Below are 26,868 nucleotides of genomic sequence, written 5' to 3'. Positions count from 1 at the left end.
AGTATATGACTAGAATTATATATAATAACATCTTTTATATACTACGATCCCCAGAAAATTATGCAGATAGAGTAGAAATTAAAAGAACACCTTAAACGCAATCACATTGAACAAAGAAACCATTCATCCAGATGCCGAGATGGCATAAGAATCATTCTTGGACAGAGCTAAGCAAGGGGAAACCATATCAGACTTACTGCTAGGGGCCACTCCGGGGTTGTTTTTGAGGTACGCATTTCGTGGTTGCCTGCAGTAATAGAGATCTTGCTCATTTAACAGTAACTTGATTGAAGATAAACATCATGTAAAAGGAAAAAAAAAAAAAAAACCAAACAATTCCATTATCTGCATAGCCAAAACAAAAAGATTGATGAAGTACCAAGAAACTAGTTTATTATGCAAATCGAATTGATTACCTGCCCACCCAGATTAATATCATTCTTTGACCATTTCCAAACTAGGTGAACACCATCTGCTGCCAGTGCCATAATGGCATTCCCCGAGCTTGTGTACATCAACCTCCATATCTGAAATCAAGTGCAATCTTGTAGTCCTTTTCAAGTTGGTTGGGTCAAGGCCGGTGAAGGGCCAAGTCCAGCACCAGGTGACTAGGGGGATTGTTGGGCGGAGGCCTGAAGGGCTAAGTCTAGCACCCTGCCTCTCGAAAATGTGGCAGTTTAAGGGAATAAGGGTACGCCTTCGCTACTGGCTATAGCTTTTGGCATAGTGGTAAGCTTATTCTAACAAAGTTAATAAGCAAAATAGTGTGGTATAATACATAATCTCAACAATCAGATTAAATAAGCTTTTATCTAACAGGCACTCTTCAATGTAATAAAATATGAAAGGATCACACCCTATCTGTTTTAACTTCAGAAGGAAGTCTCAAGGACTTGCATTGTGAAACTTTGGTAGGTTCAACATGAACTCCACGCTCCACAACTACCGGGATATCCGTAATCTTTTCATGTGGTGATTCATTCAGCTTGGCCTGCCATTTCGATAGTGAGATACGTAGTTTGTACCATACTACAGTGTATTTCAAGGTTAAATAAAACCTGAAGTGAGGAGAGAACTAATTTAAGAAATTCATTAACGATTTTAGACAATGAAAAGTCAAAATAGAAGAAAAGAATTCCATGTCCCCCAGATGAAACAAGTGAAAGAATTAGAAGAAGTGGATTATGAGTACCTTTTGAGTAGATTCTGATAGATATCTAGACACATCCATAGAGTTAGATACTCATTTACCAAGATCTTGATCTTGTTGTGATCTGCAGAAATGGCCAACATACTGCCTTTCTTGTTGAAGCGAATGCAGGGGCTTCCCTGGAAATGAACATAAAAGGTCAACAAATTAGAAGCGTTGGACAGAGGCCGGTGAAGGGCCAAGTCCAGCACCAGGTGGCCAGGGGATTGTTGGGTAGGAGACTTAAAGGGCCAAGTCTAACATCTTGTCTCTCGAAAATGTGGCGTGATAAGAAAATAAAGATGCGCATTCGCTACAAGCTACTCCGGTATAACTTTTGGTGTAGTGGTAAGCGCTTGATCTAACAAGTGATATCAGAGCCAGAATTGAATACATACGGTTAAGTCTCCACCAGCATCGATCACTGTCAAGATTTGATCATTATCAGCATTCCAAACTTTGATTAAATGGTCATCTCCAGCAGCCAGTAATCCATTGCTGCTTATATCGAATTGCAAAATGCCCGAAAAGCATTTGGAAAGGCCACTGTAAACCCTTGTAATATAGCCTTCAGTTTCATTCCACTCCACACGAAAAGAGCCTACAAGCTTTTAAGCTCAGTTTAGCTTCACATAATAAAGTAAAGGAAACAACACAACACAAAACAGTTCAATAATTTTACCAATCACCTTTTCCCATCAGCGCTGTAAACCATCTCATACACGAATGGCCAGGAGCATCATATTGAACCCTCGGCCCCATGTTATCAAACAACCAAGCTTTTATTTCTCCATTATTCGATGTTGAAAATAGAAACTGTGGCACAACGGTTAGAAGGATCACATGACATATCCCGAAAACATAGGGACAAAGACTGTAATGGAACAAAAACAGAAAGTGTTGACAAAAATAGGACACTTTTAAAAACTGGACACAAATAGGAAAAGATCCTTTGGCAAATGCGTTTGTTGTCAGATGTTTTTATTTTTTTTTCGCGGTCAAACAGACACGCAAGTAGGACTTTGCTGGAGAAGGCGGCCAAACTGGGATATACAGCAATCATTTAACATTATTTCACTAAAAAAATCTACTATTGCAAGTGAAGATATACAGACAGCTACAAGAATTAAGTGAGATACCATGCTGACATATCACATCTTATCAAAAGACAAAAATCAAAACTTTCTCACTAGTCACTGATTATAGCCAGCAATCCACTTTTACCAAGTTCTACAGATCATTGTAAGCACAATAACTGGCAAATAGTCAGATTATTGCTTACAAAAATGGGGCGTCACTGATCTGAATAATCTACCGTCATATATAGCAAACAAATTCTGATCCAGAGAACTAAAAGACGGACTGCTGAATTACAATTTTGCAAAAGGGATCTCAGAAATGAAAAAAATATTAAAAAAGAAAAAGAAAAAGACTAGAGCTTTAAATAGAATGTGATAGATCTAGATCAGTGTTCGTTCAGATGAAGCAATGGCGGGGCAATTTTAACATCAAAACCAAAGTAAAGCAATGGTGATTAGATCCCGGATGAAAGTTTCCGGTCATACCTTGTTGACGGTCACTGTACCGAGCAGTTGGAGGGTCATTGCAGTGGTCACCGACGGTAGAATTTTAGCATTTGATCTCCGATGGTCTCCGGCGACCAAACTGTTCGCATTCTCCTTCGCCAGAGAAGGCGACCAGTCTCCTTCGTCGGAGAAGCCGGTGACCAAACTGGTCGCCGGCGAAGGAGAAGGAGAAGGCGACCAATTTTTTTATTTTTTTTTTAAAGTTGGTCTCCGGCGGCCAAACGGTGTTTTTAAACTAAAACACTTTTTTTTGTTCCATTAAAGTCTTGTCCCCGAAAACATAACATAAAAATCGCGAGCTGTGAAATTATGAAATCAGGTAACTTACATGAATCTTTTCCTTCTCACGAGGGCACTGTCATGTCCTTGAGAGTTGGAGGAGAAGATCTGAACACAAGAGGGCCAGAATCAGGAGAGAAAAGCTCTCAAAGTGTTGGAAGTCGGGGACTAGAACGTCGTCGTTTGAATATGGGCGGTTAAGTGGCAGTTATCATTAAACCAAACGACACCGTATGAGACGGTTAGTGGAAGGTGGTTGAAAAAAGGATCAAAACGACGACGCGTGAAGTTGGAGGTTGAAGGATCACCTCAGACGACGCCGTATCAAGCCATCTGAGCTGGGAATGTTCTAAGCGGAGAATCCGGAGTTTGTTAGCTTAGCTTTAAAATTATGTTTTTTTTTATGTTGTTTTTGGCTGAAATTTTCAGAACCCTAATTCCTCTTTTCCAAGCTTCTCTATTTCTTCATCTCTTCTTCTGCTATTTCCATTGTTTTGCTACTTCAACCCTTAGGGTTGTGACAGGCACAGGGAGTAGACAGCACCTTGATGTCCTTCAAAAGTACATCGTCTAGCACCGGTTACAGCATCCCAAACCTCGAATAAAGAATAGGCAAGTATATGCTGCTTCTCGCATCTTTATTTCAAACTTTAACCTTATTAGTTGATATCTACAGACACCCAAAAAAGTTAATTCAGGTAAATTTACCTGAATTAACTTGTCATCGTTATGACAAGAAGTTGGTTATACGGCTTAGAGAACGCAAGATCATTTACACTGCTAGCATGAGCCTGGGGATTCGCTTCAATAATGGTTTTCAGTTAATTCACCAAACATTTTCTAGCAGACATAGAATCCCCATACGAGGATAGCGACGAATGATCTCTGCTTACATAGATTTCTTCACATCAAACAAACGCGATTTCGATCAAACCTTAAAAAAATATTAATCCCTCGTCCCTACTATCAACATACTGATCAAACCCTAAAAATGCTTACAAATACCTCATGCTTATCTGAACATAAAGTCATCAAGGGTTAAAAGCAATGCCATCTCTCTGTATAGCTCTTCATTTAATGCAGCAAACACTTGCATTTCAATGTTTAATTATTTATAAAAACTAGCATTATATCGTGCGATGCACGAACTAAATATTATAAAGTTAATTATTATAAGATAATAAGAAACATTTGTATTATTATTTCAATTTGAATTTGAAAGAAGTAACTTAATTATAGAGATTATGGAGTTTAAAAATAAAAATCAAATTAAAAAGAAACAAATTAATTTAATGATAAACAACGTTAACAAGAAACAAATTAATGATAAAAATTTCTATATATATTATTAATAAGCATCAACAACAACAACAAAAACTATTTCATAAGAAATTCATAACAATATTGAACACTAAAATTTATAGTAACAAAATTATTCAAATAAAATATATATTACTAGTAATGTTGCTTATTAAAATGATGATGAAGAGGGTGAGTTTCTGGGGTAACATTGTCATCCTCTTCTCCACATCTTTATAGTCTTGTCAGCCTCGCAAGTAATAAGCCTTGTACCAGTTACATCATAGGCGAGTGCATAGATGCAAGCTTCGCTTTCCAGTGACCCAGGTTGAACAATAGTTTGTGCTTGCTGGAAATTGTGGCCACTCCTCCAATCCCAGAACCACAAGCTTCCATTATCACCTCCTGTAGCCATAACACCCTCGTCATTAACTGCCATTGCATTGATGATTGTTTTCTGGTGAGAAATCATGTTGTGCAAGAATTCTCCTCTGGGGAGGTTGAATTTTTTTATGCTATCAGCGGAGGCAGACACAAAAGCATTATCCCCCTTTGGATGCAAAGCCATGGCCCTCACAGATTTCTTGTGATGTGTAAGTGTTGTCATAGTCTTACCATATCTAAGGTCCCATAATTTTATGGTTGAATCATGGGAACCAGTTATGACCTGATGAGGATTCATTTGGCTTGTTAAAACAGAGCAGACGGTGTTGTCATGCCCAGACAAAGCATGTATTTGCATCTTGGTTCTGATGTCCCAGACCCTACAGACAGAATCACGACCCCCAGTGAGCAGGACATTAATGGTAGGTTGAAGAGCTAAGCAATAGACGCCACTTAAATGTCCATGATAAGACCGAATCACCTGATTTTGTTCTAGATCCCAGCATTTTACTTGTTTATCATCACCTGCTGAGAACATGTGGGGATGGGTATTGCTAACAGCAAGGCCTCTTATTTGTTCCATATGACCAGTAAGAGTGAGCTTTAGCGTTCCAGTTGCTAATTCCCAAATCTTGATAGTCCGATCAGCTGAGCCTGTACAAAACCATGAATTACCGTGGTCCACTGCAACAGACCGCACCCAACCCAAATGCCCACTAATCACCCTGTAATTCTTCCATTTACTTGCAGCAGTAGAAAGATTCCTGCTTTCTGATGAGAACCCATTTTGTGGAGCTGGAAGAGCAAGGGCATTTGAAGGATGAGCAGAAGGCTTTGAATTAGAATGAGGGTGAGCTGCTGCTTTGCTTGCTATAGCTCCATACTCAATATTTAGCTTATGACTTATTCGAATCTTCTTGCTTTCGTGGAGAGGAGAGAATATATCGAGAGGAACGCGCTTCAGAGATTTGAAGCTCTGTTTCTTCAAAGATTGAGGTTCTACTGATAATTCCGAATCCATCTTTGCAGAAACCTAGCTTGCTAGCGCCCTAAAGAACAGAGGTTCGGGTTGGGTTCTTTTCAATGATCTTTTTATAAAAAAAGGAATGGTGTAATTCTATGGAAATTGGGAGATATAATTATATTGGGAATAGGAATGAAATTAATAGCCTAGTTGGAGACTTGGAGTACAAGTCAAGAATTCAATTGATTATGAACCTAGATAGATAATAATTAAATAATGAATAAATTTAGGAAAGTAGATTTATTTTTGTTAATTAGAAATAAAACTTTTCCTAATAAAATACAAGTCTTTTTTTTTTTAAATAATAAAATATAAGTCCTTAATTTGACACCTAACTATAAATTTAGGACAAAAAAATAAAATTAACTCTTATTATTTTCACTTGTTTAAATTTGGCACATTCTTATTTAACTATTCCTAATCGAATATATTGTTTCTTATTTTCCTATTCGTACTATAATTCAACGTTCAAATTCCTATTCTAATATTGTAAAATAGTCCTAATAGAATATATTAAAGTACTTACAATTCACGAACATATAATTACCTAATATCAAAATTGAAATTTTCTGAAAATTTACACTATTGAATTTTTTTAAAAATACTAATATATTAAAGTACAATTCACGAACATATAATTACCTAATATTAAAATTAAAATTTTCTGAAAATTTACACAATATTGAAATTTTATTAAAATAATAATTTTATTAAATTGTTTTTATTAAACAAAAAAGGCGTTTGTAAATGATGTGGCCTGTGATTATGATCCCACATCGAAAATTTTAGTAGATGAGATCTTGAGCTTGAGCTCCTCTATATAAGACTAGTATTTGCACTCGTGCGATGCACGGACATATGATATAGTAGTAAAATTAACAACAATGATAAAATAAAGACTATAATAGTATATGAATTACTTAATGAAAAACGAATAAAATTACAATTGTATTACACATTGTTGAAAATTTCTTTGTATACGACATTTTTAGTCGTACTTACAGATGGTACATTATCTCCACATATCAAAATTTTTAACCCCCGATGATTACTAACTCTTGACCATGATTAAAGACCGGCTTTCTCAAAAACAACCCCACGTGTGAAATATAATGTTTGCCCTTGACTTTTATTTATTGTCATATATGGCATATGATAACATCAAGGGAGTTGCTGTATTTGGAACTTGAAAGACAATCTTGAATCAGAAGGTGTTAACGACATTCGATGAATTAAAACTTTTGTTTCTATGTTCGTTCCGCACATTATTTGAGCTTCCAAAACATGATAAGCCAATCAGATAGCATGTCTCCAGTTGAATCATATTTACAGACCGAATCACAACTCATATACGTCATACCCTCAACCGTATTCATGTCATTCATGAATGAAGAATTCTCCAAATTTTCTGCATTGATTATGAACATAAGATGTTTATTTAAGTATACAATGTTAGAAGAATATGACATTAATATAATGTACACCTTATAGCACAATTAATAATTGTTTAATAATACTGTACTTCATAATCTTATATTATGAACTATATAATAAAATCATATAATAATAATTATATAATAATTAATCAATAATAACCATATATATAAATGTATAGAATTCAATTCTGCTGGCCCAAAAATACCATTAAAAATATAAAAGAAAAGTGGCCCAATTCAAAACTCAAACAACTACGGCCCAAACCCAGCCCAAAAAGAAATACTAAAATCAGTCTACAGCAATCACTTCTACGCAGCCCCGACCCTTCGTCTTCTCTCTGCCGTTGTCACACTCTCTCTAGAACTGTCGGAATCTTAGTGTTCTACCCTTATGTCAAAGTGTCTAATTTCCGTTTTGATGAACTGCTACCTGAAATCTAGTTTTTTTACACAGATTTCTCACTTTATCTGTTGCTAAACGCCCGTTCTTAAGGTCTCTAGAGTTCTCACTTTTTCTCTAGCCTGAGCGAATCGCAGTGTGATAGCCTAATCTCTTTTCTAGAGCGAATCGCAGTGCTCTACACCGGTAGATGAAATCGGGGGTTTTGTACACCAGATCGCCGTTCTAAACACGAGCTGTTGTCTACAATCCTCAGTGGCAAGTATCAATTGACGTCAACTGTTCTTTTCGTGTGCTTTAAAACAACAGATTTGAAAGTCCAAGTCAGTTTACCTCGTTTAAAGCTTTGACGATGATGTTAATGTTGACATTTGGCTCTTCGGACGCTCAAGCTAAGTAACCTATTACTTATCTAATTTCCTACCTTTTTATCCTAAATTTAATATGTATTTGCACACCTATTTACGATTTAGTGTAGGATTGTAGATTATTTCATGGAATGATGTCTCCTTTTGATTAAGGTTTTCACATAACGGTGCAAATTAGGTTTTTGTAGTCAATAGTTAACATGCAACATAGAAAATTGAAGAATAACTAATTATTTGTAATTCTAAAAAAAAAAGCTAATTATTTGTAAATATAATGTGATCACAGCTAATCTATTCTTTCAATTTCGCAGGACAGAGACGAAGTTGTGCAATGTATATCAGCACTGGAATTCAAAGATCATCAATACATGGAAAAATGCAAATATTGATTAAATAGAAGATGCTCTTGCTGGTAACATTTTTAATTGAAAAGTTCTGTGTGGTTGACTATTGACTATTTGCGTTGCCAACTATTTGCGTCATAGTTTTCTTTTCACTATGATTTTCTCTTGTGTAATTCCTGGACAGTTATATTTCAGTGTTATACTGTTATATATGTCATTGCCTTTTTAGTTGTGCTGGCAGAAGTAATGGTCAGTGTGCCAAATTTTGTTGATTGTAATTTATAGTATGACTATTCCGTTAACTATTTATTATTTTTAACTTACTCATTAACTTATATAAGAAAGGTCTCAGGTTTGAACCTCATTCCAATTACAGTTGGTATAATTGCTAAACATATATTACGAATATTTTAAAATGTATTAATATATATATATATATATATATATATATATATATATATATATATATATATATATATATATATATATATATATATATATAACATAAACTTTGGTCAAATAATTAGTCCGACTAAATACATAATATTCAAAGTTAAGCATCAAAGATTATAAATCAATAACTTTAAAAATCATTTGATTTTTATGCATTAAAAAAAAAAACAAATTTAGGTTAAGTTTTTTTTTTTTTTCGTTTAATTAATATTATTTTGATTATTTAGATCAGAACAAAACTTAATATTTCAATTATACTTTTGCATTATTGGTATGATTTAGGTCGTTATGGTATTAATATTTTTTGTATGTATTTTTTATAATAGTACAATTGTACATTACTTTATAAATATTATACTATTATTTTTTTATCGGACAACATTGTTCTTACATCATTGTCAGACCTGCTTGATCTAACTACAAAGTTGTTGATCATAAATACAATTACACCTGGAATCTAAAATAGTAAGACCATTTTCCAAAGAAGTGACAATGTTGACATCCCATTGGCTCTAATTGAACAAGTTTACACATCAGAATTTTATCAATGCATGAAAACTTCTAAAGAAATTTGTAAGTTACTTTTTACTATATCATTATAACAATATCCAGTGTAACTATATATTTTGAATTATTTATCACCATCCTCTATTTACAGGAATTGTAACAATTGTCATTGACAAACTCTCAAAACAATGTCTCAACAACAAATGTAAATTAAAAAAAAAATCAATGGTTTCATTATTGTTGATGAAAAGTATGTATGCCACTTTATTACTCTTATTAAATTAAATAAATTAGTAGCTACAACAAAAAATAATACATAAACATTTAATTAATTTAGAATTAGATGTCTATAATGCCTTTATTTTAAAAAATTATTCATTATAAAAAATTTAAAAAGATATATAATTTCATTAGTTATATTATCTTTATTTTCTACCATTCAAAGATTCATTACCTTCAGATTTATTAATTTATTATATTTACTACATTGTCCATTCTCTTCTTTTTACATTATCTTGTAATTAAATATCAAAGTTATAATACAAAATATGTTATATATATTTATTTACCAAGTATTTTATACAAATATAATAAATATTAATATTTTGTTCAATACTTTCACATGATAACCTACGACTCACATCTCACAATGCATGAAACATGTAGGGGAAAAACAAATACTACCAAATATCAATATGTGCTTGTAAGATAAAGAGTTAATAACACAACTAAGATCTCATCATATACACAACAATGCAAATCTAAAGCTTCCTACATCATAATCTCATTGCACAATGAATCCATCTATGCTACCACCAGTAATCCAATTGCACATGACACACTTAAAAAAAAGGACATGTATTGATGATGAAGACAATGAAAATGCTACCCAAAAGAGAATTGAGAAGAATTAGAGAAATTTAAACCAAAAGTAGTATTTATTTAGACTATCGTTTTTAGACAAAGTTGCAAATATCGTTTTAGACAAAGTTACAATTTTTGTTATTACAAAGTTGCAAATATTTATTTTAGTGACAATATAATCAATCTCTCATATATTATATTGTATTTATATACTTTAAATTACCGATTTAAATAAACAAATTCAATATTTATTTATCTATATATGAACATCTCCGATATAATATTGTATTGATATACTTTGAAATACTTATTTAAAAATAATCATTGGGCATTATTCCATCCACGCAAAGCGCGTAAAAGAACTAGTAGTGTAATACAATTGAATATATTGTTTCCTACTATCCTATTCATATTACAATTCTACATTAAAATTCCTATTTTAATATGGTAAAATTGTGTAATACAATTCCTATAATAGAATATATTGTTTCCGAGTTAATTCCAGCAATGGTCCTCCGACTATGTTGATTTTCTATAATTGGTTCCCGACTTTTAATTTGGACAATTTAGACACTTGACTTTCGAATTCTTTCCAATATTAGTCCTTCCGTCAGATGAAGGTTGAATGAATGTTAATTTGAGGGGTAAAAGCGTCTTTTCAAGTACTGTATATTTCATCTTCTTCCTCTCTGAAGGATGAGCTGAATAGGATCCATGTGCTTGCAAATAAGTTTCTAGGAAAGCCGTTTCTTCTTTCTCTAGTGCAATGGCGAATTATGGGTTGAAAATGGCAGTGGGAAGGAACAGCTTTGGCGGTTGTGTGCCTTCTCGGATCATGTCAACCGATTATTCAAGCTATAGCAAAGCTGTTCCTTCTCCTATTATGACATCGACATGAACTTCGCCTAGTATTCGCCTGTCCACAGCACTGGTTGCAAATTGGGGTGCTCATAGCTTCTTTCATTGCAAATTTTCTCTATACGTAGCTTATCATTTTCCTGTTTCAGAATCACATTCTCGTGCCTGTGTATATGATTCAGTAAAAACACACAAATTCAGTATATTATACTATACATAAGAAATTCATTTGGGTTCTCCTCTTATGGAGCCAGAATTTAACCTGCTCGCTTTTCAAGTTCAGTCTCCTCTCAAGTTCCAATCTTGACTTCTCATCGAGATGCGAATTCTCCTTGAAAGCACTGCAATAGTAAAATTAAACCACTGTAAATAGAAGTTTCCAGTCAACAACACATAAGAAGAAAGAAAGAAAAAAAAAACGCCATAACTTACTCAGCTAATGCCCAGTAAGTGATGCTCTTCTCAACCCCGTATCAAGTAACCTTAATAGAATACCATAAGCTTTAGAGTAATAAATAAATACAAATCACGATCTTCAAGCTATACTGAAGTCATAATATAATCCTTTCATACTTTACACAAGTTCTCAAAATAGAAAACTTTAGCTACATGGGCATCAACATTATTTCATAAAACAATACTATCAAAAGCTCAAATCATTCTTTAACCCATGACTCATTGGCAACCTACAACCACCATTATATCGTGTAGCACATGTCATTATCGGTATAATGGTCCAAAAAGACTCGATGATTCAGAATGAGCTGGATGGAACGTTCCAACAAATAATTCAAAAGTAAAGACTCGACGATTCGGAATGAGTCAAGTTCGACGATTCAGAATGAGCATTTAGGAACATTTCAAGCCGAACATAACAAACAACAAAATTTAGGTTGTCTCAAGAGTTTGGCCAAACATTCAAAATAACTCTTATAATCAAATAGCTCATTGTAGCAAAAATCATTTCCTTAAAAATCACATAACAAAGTACATATCCAAAGGTAATATGAAATCCGTACAATTCATAACTTGGCAATACAAATATGAAATTATAAACTAATAATTGTCAAATAAATCATCTTTTAGAGCAAAACACCTTAGTATAAAATCCTATACATACAATTATAATCAAACAATAGTCATGTTCACTTATTCATGAAATCCAAACGTAGACATGTCTAAAGATACCTTTAATCAAGTTTAATAGCACAAAAACATATCATGGCAATTCTTCAAACATATATTTAATAATTAATATTACTCCATATAACACGAATAAGAGTGAATACACACTTTAACAATCATAAATAGCTTTAGTCATATTATATCAAAAAGCCCGAAGTATATTTAACTCATACTAACCCTAAAATGGGTACTCAAGGTAATAGAGATTCCATAATAGATTATGGGTTTTACAAAATAAAGAGAGAAGAGTTAACCACTTACCTAAAATATCAAAATCTTAGCTATTTAGCTCACCGAAATACTTCTAGTCAAAATCCCTAATATTTTCAAACATCAATCTTAGGGCTCCAATGATAAACCCAACTCAAAAAAGAGTGAAAAATGGAGGTCAAACTCACCTAGGATATTCCAATAACTTGAGAACTAAGCTTGAAGAGGGGTGAGATCAAAGCTTCAAGGTTTTTCTTTCCCTTATCTCTCTAGTCAACTCTCCTTATCTTCTTTCAAATGGGATTTTTATCCAAGACTAAGGGGATGATGTTTGGTTCATGGAAAATGTTTTCCAAAGAAAACATTTTCTGGAGGAAAATGTTGTTTTCTTGTGTTTGGTTCATGGAATTCATTTTCCATTGGAAAACGAATTCCTTAAATTTGAGGAAAACAAAATCTTTGGTTGGACCAAGGATTTTGTTTTCCATGGAAGATGGGAAGAAAAAGTGAGATGGAATGCCTATTTTATCCTTGTTTACTTTATTAAATTATATTACTTTTATTAATTTGTAGGGGCATATAGGTCTTTATACTCGTTATTCCTTACAACTCCAAATCTAACCAAACAATAGAAGTAATATTCCCAATAATTCTTTTTCCACCAACCAAACAATGAAATTCATCTTCCTAGTAATTGTTTTTCCATGAAATTTCAATTCCACTTCCCTTAAAATATTTTCCGCGAACCAAACGAGAAATGATTCCTTAACCTTTAGGGGTCGTTTGGTTCATGGAATGTCAGATTACCTTAGGGAATGTTAGATTGCTGGGAATGTTAGATTACTGGGAATGTTAGATTATTGTGTTTGGTTAAAATTGGCGTATGTAATATAATCATGTTTGGTTTAGGGTTATCTTTTATACACACTATAATATCCTTAACATATTTTCATATATTTTAATAAATTTAAAAATTTAAATAAATAAATAAGATAACGGTATCATATATAATTACATGATTTTAAAATATTAACTAAAATCATGAACTTGAGAAACAAAATTATTTTATATGCTAACATAACATAATAAAAATAAAAAAATATATAATTACAAATATATATATATATATATATATATATATATATATATATATATATATATATATATATATATATATATATAAAATAAACTAACATAACCAAGGTTATCTTACATTACCTAAGATTTTGAAGGGAATCACATTCCCTTCAAAATCCTATGTGGAGGGAATGTGTAATAAACTAACATAACCAAGGTTATCTTACATTACCTAAGATTTTGAAGAGAATCACATTCCCTTCAAAATCCTATGTGGAGGGAATTGAATGTGACATTCCTTTGGAATGTTAGATTCCCTTAGATAATATGAACCAAACACCGGAATGTGAGCTTTGGAATGTCACATTCCCTTGGTTAAGTTATATAACCTGAACCAAACGCCCCCTTAAGGATAACAAAGGGTAACTTAGTAATTTATCCCGTATCAAATTTTAATGAGCTTTAACTTGTTGACCTCATTTAATAAACATATGTATATTTTTATTTCTAAGATAGTGGGTATTACCTATAGAAACTTGCATATTTATGAATTCAAAAGAACTAATCAATTGTATGATGATGATGATGGTTTTATGTTCAGTTCTTTATTTTGCCCATCCTTTACCATTTGTGAATAGACAAGAATGAGAAAAAAAATCAAAAGTTATACTTTAAGCCTGCAAAAGAGGTTGTTGCTACTCTCCAAAAATCCATGTAAGTTGATCCAACTACCCCTATATATATATATATATATATATATATATATATATATATATATATATATATATATATTTGTGTGTGTGTGTGAACATTCATGATTTAATTTCATTTATTTATTTATTTATTTATTGTTTTATGTTTGCTATCATCCATTTATATTTTGGCAAACAAATTCATTTGTGTTATCAATACTGTGCCTAAGAAATAAAGTAAGATACTCATTGTGATTAGATTTATCTATTTCCTATATTATCTTGTTTGATCTGTGTTTATTGTTAATCACATTATCGCATTGTGACTTGCATTCTTAATTTTCAGTTCACTTTCTACCGTTCAATGATCTTAATTGTGTCATTTGTGTGTATACTATCACTACATTGTAATTTGCACAAATTATGTTGTGGAAACGTGTTCACCATGCGCATGCCGCATGGTGAATAAATGGGTAGATCCATAATTTCTATACTGTAGATTCATTATTTTGTTTTTCATTTGTTGCTATAGGCATTTCTCTCTTCGCAATCGCATTATTTCGTCTTCGCAGTACAGATATTATGAATCTACAGTATAGAAATTATGAATCTACAGTATAGAAATTATGAATCTACAGTATATAAATTATGAATCTAGAGTATAGTATGAAAAAATTATGAATCTACAGTACGAAAAAATCATGAATCTACAGTATGAAAATTATGAATCTACAGTATAGAAATTATGGATCTACCCCGTGTTCACCATGTGGATGGTGAACACAATTCCATAGCATAACGTTCTGTAATTTAGGTTACGTTCTTCATTTTTTTTTTTTTTTTTTTTTTTGCTTTATGCCGTCAACGCATATGGCCTCTCAGCAGATAACAGAAGAGGCTGTCTATTTATACACTGGTCACTGGGCATCCATTGCCCAAAGACGGAGCAAATCTCGTACTGGGAATGACTGAAATGTGTAGTCAACACCCCCTATTTCCATAGATGTGTGCTGATTTTTTTTTTTGACATAAATGTGTAAAACTAACTTGGGACTTGCGTTTTAGGAGCTGTCCCGGTGACTTTTTCTTTTTTCATAATTTTCAAAAACGCAAGATGGACTTGCTTTTTTTGTATTGAATACGTAAAACGCATTGAAATGCGTTTTAAGTTGACATACGGTATGCTGAAAAACGCAACTGGCATTTGCGTTTTAAGTATTATAGACGTGGAGTCCGTAACGTCCGTTCATTACTTGATTCCGCAAGTACGGAGAGATAACGGCTTCCAAAAATGACGGCCTTAAATAAAAGGAGGAACGTTGACTGTCTCGGCGCCATCGACAAACGGTGGTATGGGAGAAGATATTGAGTGCCTGAGTGGACTGTTTGACGAAATGTGCAGATTAAAAGAAAAAAAAGGTAAAAATGTGACTTACCACTTTTGAACTGAAAATACATTTGTATAAATACTCAAATTCTTTTAAAAAGTATAATTAACATTTTCATAAATTATCATTAAGTAAACTCGTCTTGTGACCCTAGTCAACAAAATATCACAAAAAAGTAAACAATTTAAATTGCTCATAAATCATAACTGATAGGCTCAAACTAAGAAGACTCACTCAAAGTCAAACTTAGAACCATATAATTACCAAATCAACTGTTTGACCGGCTGACATTTTAATCATTTAAGATTTTGGCCCTGTTTAGTAAAATAGTTAGTTTATCGATCAATTTTGGCTTATTTGACCATTATTAACTGTTTGACTTAAATAAAAATCAATATAAGTGTTAGGTTTAATCAATTTTTTTCTTTTTTTTGAAAAAAGTTTAATCAATTATTTGTAATTACAAAATCTTAAAATTCAAAAAACTGCTCAAAACAACTTTTTCAATTAACTTTTTTTAGAAAAGAAATTATACCAAACAACTAATTTACTAAACATTTTATACAATCAGTTATCAACTAGTTATACACTCTAACCCAAACAACTAACAACTATCAACTAACAGCCATTTACCAAACATGCACTTTAGGAACCAAATCTGATTATATCAATTCTACCACAACTGGAAAATAAAACAATAAAGCTTAAATTATATCAGGGCATTGTGCCATAGTCCGCAGCTAGAAACCATACATTAAGGCTTGTAAGATGATCAGTAAACAGAAGAATTTGATAATAAAAATTTATGTAATCTAAATTTGACTGGGTTAAATTTGACAGATGCCTATGTTACTGTCAAACAGCAATATCTGCCATGTTATCCTGAATGACTATAGACTGCCTGCTCACAACAGCTCTTCTGAACATCTTTTAGTCGAAAAGCCCCTCATCGTACCAAACATCAACCAAAAAGTTGACCATCTCCTGTGTAATGCAGAAACCAATTCGTTTTTTAGTTTTTTTTTGCAGTGGGAATTAGTATCAGAATGCAATCACAATGGCTAAAACGCGTGGATTTATATAAGAGATTGCAGTAGCAAGAAAACATGGTTTAAGATCTATGCTGACAGGTTAATGTTTTCTTGATTGCTTACAGGTAAAGAAATTCGCTCAGCGAAAGGCTTGTTGGTTGACAGCAAGTCCTCGTAGGTCATCGACCAACTGCAGGCAAGAAACAGCTCAGGTTACTGACAAATGTTTCGTCAAGAAAAGGGACTGTTTGACAAAACGCTTGTGGCAATTGCGTTTTGCGTTTTAGGGAATACGATCGACGACAGAAACGCCGGTAATAAACCATTCCGGTCGGTGGTAAAACGCAAATGGCAGATGCGTTAAACGTATAATAGGTTTAACGCATCTCCCAAATACGTTTTAGAGTATGTGATAAGTATGTGATAATTAAGTATAAGTAAAACGCATTTTGGAAATGGGTTTACGTATTCAATACAGAAAACGCAAGTCCATCTTGCGTTTTTGAAAATTACCAAAAAAAAAGTCCCCGGGACAGCTCCTAAAACGCAAGTCCCAAGTTAGTTTTACACATTTATGTCAAAAAAAAAAAAAAATCAGCACACATTTATGAAAATAGGGGATGTTGACTACATATTTCAGTCATTCACCCGTAAATGTTCTTATCAATATCTTCACACGAACTTGTGATATAAGTCAAGGAACTTATATTCATACTGCACTTTACTCTTCTAAAATAACAGAGAGGTACTGTACTTCACTTAGCCCCATAAGCATGACAAAGTGGCAGCTATTCCTACAGATAGATCAGTCTTTTCAGATCCATTGTACTTATGGAAGCATGCTTGAAGGTTAGGGTTTACGTATTTGTAATTGCATATTGGTTTTGGCATTAAAATGCAATTCGCTGTTTTGCATTACTCTTGTTTTTTGACTCTTAGCTTGCTTTCAAATTGCATGTATGTCTCCAACCTTTTTATTTTTTGTAGAGGGTCTTTTTGGAAGGAAACCCATACCTAGCTTCTTGTGAGTACCATGGTTGTATCACGTACTACTACATTCTGTGTTTGGCTTCTTGGCATTCAATAATGGTAAGAAATAGCATCTCTTATGCAGAGCAGATAATAAATGCAAGTTTGCAGGATAAATTATGATTTTGAATAACTATTAACTTTTCAGATATTCAATTTTGGAACAAAAACAAGTCCATGGAAGGCCGGGTTATCTGCAAAATCAGTTATTGTGAACTTTATTTGTCTTCCTTTATTTACTTGACAATGAAACTTCATGGATGATACTTGCAAGTTAGGTATCTTGTTGCATTGAGTTCTGGAAAATAGGAAAGGCCATGCACATAGAGGTATATATGTATGAACATGTAAATTTCAACTGTTATATATATTTTTTTACTTGAAGAAAATGACACTTAATGGATGATGGATGATACATGAAAGCTCTGATATTGGTTGTTGGGCCATGCACAAATGTAAGACCAGACCTGTATTGACTGACATAGTGAAATTTAATTTGACAGAAGGGTCAAATATGCAGGTTTGGATACCCGAAAATCCACATTCGAATATATTTTTCCACAAGCTCATGGAGCAATATCTTGGATGAGTGTGAAGGAGCCTGTCATTGCTACTTCCACTATAAAGGCAGAATTTGTAGCATGCTTTGAGGCTACAATTCAATAATCATGGCTGCGTAATTTCATTTATGGTTTGGGCATTGTTGACACTATAGCCAAACCATTGAGGATTCATTATGATAATACAGCAGCTATGTTCTTCTCAAAGAACGACAGATATACTAGTGGTGCCAAGCACATGGATTTGAAATTTCTGTCTGTTAAGGAGAAGGTACAAAATCAAAAGAGTATCAATAGTGCATATTGGCACCGATCTTATGATCACGGATCCGTTGACTAAGGGATTGGCGCCCACGACCTTCATTGGCCATGTTGGAAGGATGTGCATACTGGTAAAGTCCTTGTATAACGGTTAACTCTGCCATACATGTATGGATTTATGTTTGATAGCACATCAGGTTGATGATACTCTTAGATATCTATTCAGGTTTTGATTTTGTTATGGTTGATGTTGATCACTTATTTATGCATAATTCAGAAGTGATAACAATGGTCTTGTTTAAGACATAAGGAATAAGGTAGATTCGGATTTTACCTTATTATTACGGTTCGAATTTTTATTAACTGTGATACATGGAAGGGAGCGGGACGCTATGTCAGGCCTGTAACCGCCATGATTCGATTAATAAAGTTCGATAAGGTGGTGAATTTTACATTTTCATATTAAGTGAGCTCAAATTAAGGATTGAAAATTGTAAAGTCACGCATATATGAATCAAGTGGGAGATTGTTAGAAATAATTTATTCCTAACGTTGATTCATATAATTAAGGTGTCATGCTCATATGAATCAGTGGGAGACTGTTAGAAATAATTATTTCCTAACAATGATTTATATAATAAAGGTTGTAATTCCATAAGGTACTCACGTTGATGATTAGTGATGTGTAAAGACGGAATTACTGGGTGAAATTCCCTCCCTCTCATTCTGTTAAAATTTACAGTTTAGAAATTATGAATCTAAAGTATAAATTTTATGAATCACCAGTATAAAAATTATGAATTTATAGTATAAAAATTATGGATATGAAATTGTAACCACCTCACAGCATAGCGTTCCTAAAATCTTCTCCTTGGCCTTTGCTGACAATCCTTAGACTTAAAATGTCTTCAATAGGAATTGTAAGAATGCTGTGAACAGATGAATACGTTCATGTATGCTCACAGAAGTTTATTGAAGAAATACTTTCTTCTTCACTACTACTACTATTATTAGTCATTTTTTAATCTCTTGGATCTGTGGGGTGTGGATATTTGCTACGGCCTTTAGTGGCCTGAGATATAAACAAGATTAACTCAAACAATCGATTTGCTATTGAAAAGATCAGAGTAAGGCTTCTGTTTCTCCAGCTCCCTACCATGATATATCTTTCATCATTTGTTTTCCTAGTAATAAGAAACAATATATTATATTAGGAAATGTATTACATTATTTTACAATATTAGGCAAATTTTAATAGTTAAATAAGAATTTGTCAATTTTAAACAAGTGAGAATAATAAGAGTTAATTCTATTTTTGGTCCTAAATTTATATGTGTCAAATTAAGGACTTATATATATATATATATATATATATATATATATATATATATATATATATTAAAGGACTTGTATTTTATTAGGAAAGCCTTTATTTCTAATTAACACAAATATATCTATTTTCCTAAACTTATTTATTATTTAATTATTATCCATCTGTTTCATAATCAATTGAATTCTTGACTCCTAAACTTTGCACATGACAAAAGAGTTTTTTCCAAAAATGGTCCTTCGACTATTGGTCATTCTCAATTTTGCATTTCAACTTTCAATTGCACCAAATCTGGTCCCTCGACTTTTAAAAACTCACCCAATTTGATCCTCCGTTAAGTTTTCCGTCAACTCAGTGTTAAAATGGAGGTCATTTTTGCCCGTTTACCTATTGTACGCCTAATATACACTGAGAAATAATCGAGGGACCATTTTGGGAATAGTCAAGGGACCATTTTGGGAAAAACTCATTTTTATTTTTTATTTTTTTATTTCATTGTGTGAATTTTCATTTTTTTAGACTCTATCAATTTAGAATGAGTAAATACCCAAAATGGTCCCTCGACTATAGCTAAATTCACAAATTGGTCCTCGACTTTCAATTTCAACCAATTAAGTCCTTAACTCTGCAATTTTGACATGATTTCGTCCTCCATCTATTTGACTGTTTGTTGACCGTGATCGACGATCTCCAGAAAAACCTTCAGCTCTCGTCGGAGCACGTGGAGGCCTTCAGGATGATGTTGCACTGGTTCAGAAACACACCGTATTCTTCACTCTGGTACGAACTCAACTACATTGAATCCAAAGGGAGGATGAAGAAAGGCGACCGGATTTGGTAGATTGCTTTCGGCAGTGGATTCAAATGTAACAATGCAGTCTGGAAATAGAACCGGAACCTTAAAAAACTGACGGTGGACCATGAAATTACATATATATCCTCAAAAATCACAGTCAACAAACGGTCAAATAGATGGAGGACCAAATCATGTCAAAATTACAAAGTTAAGGACTTAATTGGTTGAAATTGAAAGTCGATGACCAATTTGTGAATTTAGCTATAGTCGAGGGACCATTTTGAGTATTTACTTATTTAGAATTATTGTAGATTTTTTTACAAATATAAATAGTTAAAATCCCACAATCCAACCTCAAAAATTTTTAACTTTCTTTATAGACTTTTTTTCCTCTGTCTAAACATACAAATTTTTCTTCTATTCTTATCAAGTTTTACAATAAGTTCCGTAAATTTCATAAAACGCATATATGTTTTATTTTTATCTTTTATATATTTATATATAACATACTAAAAGTCTTTCAATAGACCATCAATCATTATGTATCACATTAAATATTATTTTTATCGTTAAAAATAACATTTTTATTTTTTGTACATACCTTGATAATAAAATTTCGCTTTCAAATTTAAGTTTATTAATGGAATGAGACTAATATAATGGCCCTGTGGGCTAAAATAAACCAATTTCCAAAAAAATATTTTCCAACATTTTGTCATTAATCGAGAAGTGAAGTGTACTTTTTAGTATTGAGAAGTGCCAGAAACACCTCTCTAACTGAGAAGTGTGCCATCGGCCTTGTGACCAAAAAGAAAATTTACCTTCCGGCCCAAATTTTTTCTTACATTTTGCACTCTTTGGGTGTCTAAACTCGAAAAAAATAATAATTTATTTTCAATGACACAAATAATATTTACAGGGCATTTGGTTGGAAGGAAGGAATTAGATGAGAAAGGAATTGTAATTCAGTGCGAAAATAATAAGGTTGGAATAAAGTTGGAATTCAAATTACATTGTTTGGTAGAGAGAAAAAAGAATTATTGAGAATGAGAAGGAAATAAGTTATATGAAGACTAAAATGTCATTGTGTACAATCGTTATATCCTGCACCACGGCGCGCATAACACTGAGCGCCTTGCGCCTCCCAAAACGACACCGTTTTGGAAAGTTATGTAGGTAGTTGATTATGTGTATTTGTTTATAAATTATGTGTAATTGTTTATACAATTATGTGTATTTGTTTATACAATTATGTACATTTTTTATACAATCATGTACATCTTTTTTATACAATTATGTACATCCGAAACAGAAAATTTATGTATATTATGTTAAGAGTTGATGTTTATTATGTTAAAAGTTTATGTATATTATGTATTACGTTAGATTATATGTATTATCTTTTTTAAAAAAGTATGTGTATTTTGTTATACAATTATGTCTATTCATGTATACAATTATGTGTATTCTAGTATAAAATTATGTACATTTTTGAACTTGAGAATTTTTTTAAAAAGAAAATTAACTGCTAACACATGGTAGCGAAATTTCAAAAAAATAAAATAAAATAAAAAAATCTGAAACGACGTCGTTTTGCATCAGGGCGCACAATGCAATGCGTGCCCTGGTGCAGGATATAAATTGCCTTGTGTAATAATAATATTAATAATAACTAATGGCATATTTGTCATTTCATTACTTTCTTCCTTTCCTAGAAGTAACGAATTGCAATTTATGGGGGTATACCAATGAATTGCAATTCAACCAATGGAGGCAATTGCAATTCGGCAGAATTGCAATTCCCTCCAACCAAATAATGTAATTGAGGCTTTCATTGAATTTCAATTCAATTGCAACCAAATTACAGTGTACGAAACGGGCCAATGCGATACAGAGTGATTGATTGTCTATTTACCTTTTAGTATATATATATATATATATATATCTACTATACTAATAAGAGCCCAAGAGAGTTAGGCCTATAATGGGTAGAAAAAATGGCGGTCAAATTTTTTAATCAAATGAATGGCTCAGATTGATCAGATTTTAATTTTTCCTTAAGATTTCCTAATTTATCCTTAATGAATATGATTATCCGTTAACTTTTCCGTTAAATATTATCTTTTCCGTTAACTTCTGTTAGTTCACCGTTAACTTACTCATTGATTTTAATAAGAAAGGTCTTAGGTTCGAGTCTCATCCCAATCAAAGTTGGCAGAATTAGTACTCTATTTTACTCTTATTAAATTAAATAATAATTTAGTAGCTACAACCAAAAATAATACATATGCATTTCTTTAATTTAGAATGATGTGTCTACAATGTCTTTATTCTAAAAAAATTATTCATTATCAATAAATTAAATAAGAGAAATAATTGCATTAGTTATATTATCTTTATTTTTTTCAAATATCAATTGATTATATTCACTACATTATCTATTATCTTTTTTGTGCACTATTTTTCTAATTAAATATCAAAGCTATAATACAAAATAATGTTATATATTTATTTACCAAGTATTTTATTAATACCATGAAAAAATTAAAAAAATATAATTAATAAAGCCAACCATATTAACTACTTGAGAGATTTTGTGACAAAGAGAGTATTCAAATCACACAACAAATTGAAGTGAGAACTACCTCGCAATGTCCTTGTTTGACAATCAGCAGTTAACGGTTAGCGTTAGCGGATTATACTAGAGGATTTGACCAGCGAATTTATTTAATTATTAACATTGGGTAGAAAAAAATGGCCAAATTATTAAATCAAATGAATGGTTCATATTGTTCAGGTTTTAATTTTTTTCTTTTAAGATTTTCTAATTTTTCCTTAATTATATGATTATCCATTTAACTTTTCCGTTAATTCACTGTTAGTCTAATTCTAATATTAAAGTCTAATATAGAATTATAACTACACCATTAATCTAATTCTAATATTAAAGTCTTAATAGAACTTAACCACAAATACTAATGTCGGAATCTCCTCAAACAATATTAGTATATATTTAATATTTTATGCCCTAATTTTTATTTGTTCTCCCTTATGTCCCGTATTTGGTTTCAACCATACCTATACAATTATTTTATTGACAATTATAATCAATCTTGACTATATTATCTTGCATTTGTAAACTTAGAATTACCTATTTAACCCACACGGGCTTAGCTTAATGGTTTAGTGGGTAGTATTTGGGAGAAGAGACCAAGGTTTGAACCTCGGCGGCGGCAGTGCGGGAATTATGTCCAAAGTGGCAATATTCCTTGTGCGTATCAACATTTGGCCCTGTCTGTTGAACCATTGAGTCACCGTGATTTACAACTTCCCACAATGCTCTGTCGGGTCGGAGTGTGGGGAGCCCTTGGGGTTGGGGACTCAACCTTTGGGAGAAGAATTACCTATTTAAATACGCAAATTCAACCTTCAATTATCTATGCATGAACAATTTCAATATAATCTTGCCTTAATATACTTTAAAGTACTTATTAAAAAAAAAAAAAGCATTGGGCATTATCCTAATCGTGCAATGCGCGTAAAAAACTAGTCTACTATACTAATAAGAGCCCAAGAGAGTTAGGCCTATAATGGGTAGAAAAAATGGCGGTCACAGATTTTAATCAAATGAATGGCTCAGATTGATTAAAAGATTGATCAGATTTAAATTTTACACTAAAATTTCCTAAAATACCCACACACCGTTACTAATTCCGTTAAAATTTTAAGAATTGCCGTTAGTTCACCGTTAACTTACTCATTGATTTCAATAAAAAAAAGTCTTAGGTTCGAACCTCATCCCAATCAAAGTTGGCATAATTAGTACTCTATTTTACTCTTATTAAATTATATAAATAATAATTTAGTAGTTACAACAAAAAATAATACATATGCATTTCTTTAATTTAGAATTATGTGTCCACAATGCCTTTATTCAAAAAAAAAAAAATTTATTCATTATCAATAAATTAAATAAGAGAAATAATTGCATTAGTTATATTGTCTTTATTTTTTTCAAATATCAAAATTCTTTACATTTAAATTCATCAATTGATTATATTTGCTACATTGTCCCTACAATGTCTTTATTAAAAAAAAAAAATTATTCATTATCAATAAATTAATTAAGAGAAATAATTTTATTAGTTATATTGTCTTTATATTTCTCCAACGTAAAAATTATTTACATTCAAATTCATCAATTGATTATATTCACTACATTGTCTATTATATTTTTTGTGCACTATTTTTTAATTAAATATCAAAGTTAAAATACAGAATAATGCTATATATTTATTTACCAAGTATTTTATTAATACCATGAAAAAATTAAAAAATTATAATTAATAAAGCGAATCATATTAACTACATGATGGATTTGTTGACAAAGAGAGTATTCAAATCACACAACAAATTGAAGTGAGAATTACCTCGCAATGTTCTTGTTTGACAATCAGCAGTTAGCGGTTAGCGTTAGCGGATTATATTAGCGAATTTGACCAGCGAATTATATCAACGATTGGTAAAAAGATATTTGAAAAAATTAACTGTTTAGATTAACATGTAAAATGACCTAAGGTATACATATAATAATAATAATAATAATAATAATAATAATAATAATAATAATAATAATAATAATAATAATAATAATAATAATAATAATAATAATAATAATAATACTTGTTTTTAAAAAATAAAAATATATATAATTAAGTCAATCATATTAACTACTTGGGCGATTTATTGACAAAAAGAGTATTCAAATTACACAACAAATTGAAGTGTCCTTGTTTAACAATCAGCAGTTAGCTCTTCAATATTAGTATATATTTAATATTTTATGCCCTAATTTTTATTTGCTCTCCCTTATGTCCCGTATTTGATTTCAACTATACCTATACAATTATTTTATTGACAATTATAATCAATATTGACTATATTATCTTGCATTTGTAAACTTAGAATTGCCTATTTAAATACAGAAATTTAACATTCAATTATCTATGCATGAACAATTTCAATATAATCTTGCCTTGATATACCTTAAAGTACTTAATATTGGGCATTATCCCAATCGCGCAATGCGCGTAAAAAACTAGTATATATATATGACCATAAAAAGAAAAAAAAAAAGCGTATATGAGTATTTATAAAATTTACGGAACTTATTGTAAAACTTGATAAGAATAGAGGAAACATTTGTATGTTTAGACATAGAGAAAAAATCAATAGAGAAAGTTAAAAAAAAAAAAATTTAAGGTTGGATTGCGAGATTTTAACTATTTATATTTGTGAAAAAAATCTACAACAATTCTAATTTGGTAGAGTCTAAAAAACAAAAATATAGACAATGAAATATATATAAAAAAAAAAAACGAGTTTTTCACAAAATGGTCCCTCGTATATTTCTAAGGGGTCGTTTGGTTCACGGAATGTCAAATTACCTTAGGAAATGTTAGATTGCTGGAAATGTTAAATTACGGTGTATGTTAGATTCCTGTGTTTGGTTAAAATTTGAGTATGTAATATAATCATGTTTGGTTTAGGGTTATCTTTTATACACAATATAATATCCTTAACATATTTTTATATATTTTAATAAATTTAAAAATTAAAATAAATAAATAAATAAGATAACGGTATCATATATAATTACATGATTTTAAAATATTAACTAAAATCTTAAACTCGAGAAACAAAATTATTTTATATGCTAACATAACATAATAAAAATAAAAAAATATATAATTACAAAAATAATTATATATATATATATATATGTATATATATATAAAATAAACTAACATAACCAATGTTATCTTACATTACCTATGATTTTGAAGGGAATCACATTCCCTTCAAAATCCTATGTGGAGGAAATGTGACATTCCCAAGGAATGTTAGATTCCCTAAGATAATATAAACCAAACACTGGAATGTGAGCTTTGGAATGTCACATTCCCTTGGTTATGTTATGTAACCTGAACCAAACACCCCCTAAGTGTATATTAGGCATACAATAAGTAAACGGACGAAAATGCCCTCCATTTTAACGCTGAGTTGACGGAAAACTTAATGGAGGACCAAATTATGTGAGTTTTTGAAAGTCAAGAGACTTAAATTTGGTGTAATTAAAGCCTTAAAGATCAAAATGTAAAATTGAGAATGAACAATAGTCGATAGACCATTTTGAGAAAAAACTCCATGACAAAATAAGGGTTTATACTTTATACTGCTAATTTCATTCCTATTCCCAATATAATTATATTACTCTCAATTTCCATAGAATTACCCCATTCCTCTTTATAAAAAGAC

The 26,868-nt window shown here is 31.6% G+C and overlaps 1 protein-coding gene, 2 long non-coding RNA genes and 1 pseudogene across 3 annotated transcripts; all 4 read right to left on the bottom strand.

Annotated features, from left to right (window-relative positions):
- Positions 1-210: 210 nt before the first annotated feature.
- On the bottom strand, positions 211-909 carry LOC109159441. The gene is made up of 3 exons (XR_002050565.1): positions 857-909; positions 417-527; positions 211-247 (listed from the first exon to the last, which is right to left on the bottom strand). It is a non-coding gene; the product is annotated as an uncharacterized LOC109159441 (long non-coding RNA).
- On the bottom strand, positions 909-1,888 carry LOC109159394 (topless-related protein 1-like). The gene is made up of 4 exons (XM_019307507.1): positions 1,879-1,888; positions 1,588-1,790; positions 1,193-1,329; positions 909-991 (listed from the first exon to the last, which is right to left on the bottom strand). Exons 1-4 carry the CDS (start codon positions 1,886-1,888, stop codon positions 982-984), a joined length of 360 nt encoding a protein of 119 aa, XP_019163052.1. The 3' UTR covers positions 909-981.
- A 2,621-nt stretch (positions 1,889-4,509) lies between these two features.
- Positions 4,510-5,758, bottom strand: LOC109159393 (annotated as a pseudogene).
- A 10,510-nt stretch (positions 5,759-16,268) lies between these two features.
- On the bottom strand, positions 16,269-16,786 carry LOC109159372. The gene is made up of 2 exons (XR_002050548.1): positions 16,698-16,786; positions 16,269-16,527 (listed from the first exon to the last, which is right to left on the bottom strand). It is a non-coding gene; the product is annotated as an uncharacterized LOC109159372 (long non-coding RNA).
- Between the last annotated feature and the right edge of the window lie 10,082 nt (positions 16,787-26,868).

The sequence above is a fragment of the Ipomoea nil genome, unplaced genomic scaffold (genome assembly GCF_001879475.1).
Source record: "Ipomoea nil cultivar Tokyo-kokei standard unplaced genomic scaffold, Asagao_1.1 scaffold2827, whole genome shotgun sequence".
Classification (NCBI taxonomy): Eukaryota; Viridiplantae; Streptophyta; class Magnoliopsida; order Solanales; family Convolvulaceae; genus Ipomoea; species Ipomoea nil.
The sequence above is the reverse complement of the archived record's forward strand: the minus strand, read 5'-3'. Positions and strand labels throughout refer to the sequence as shown.

What these genes read in the sequence shown, in the direction of transcription:
- LOC109159394 (XM_019307507.1), bottom strand. An exon ending in ATGCTGGTGGAGACTTAACC is followed by an intron (nt 1,330 to 1,587) that starts GTATGTATTCAA and finishes GTTCATTTCCAG; the next exon opens with GGAAGCCCCTGCATTCGCTT.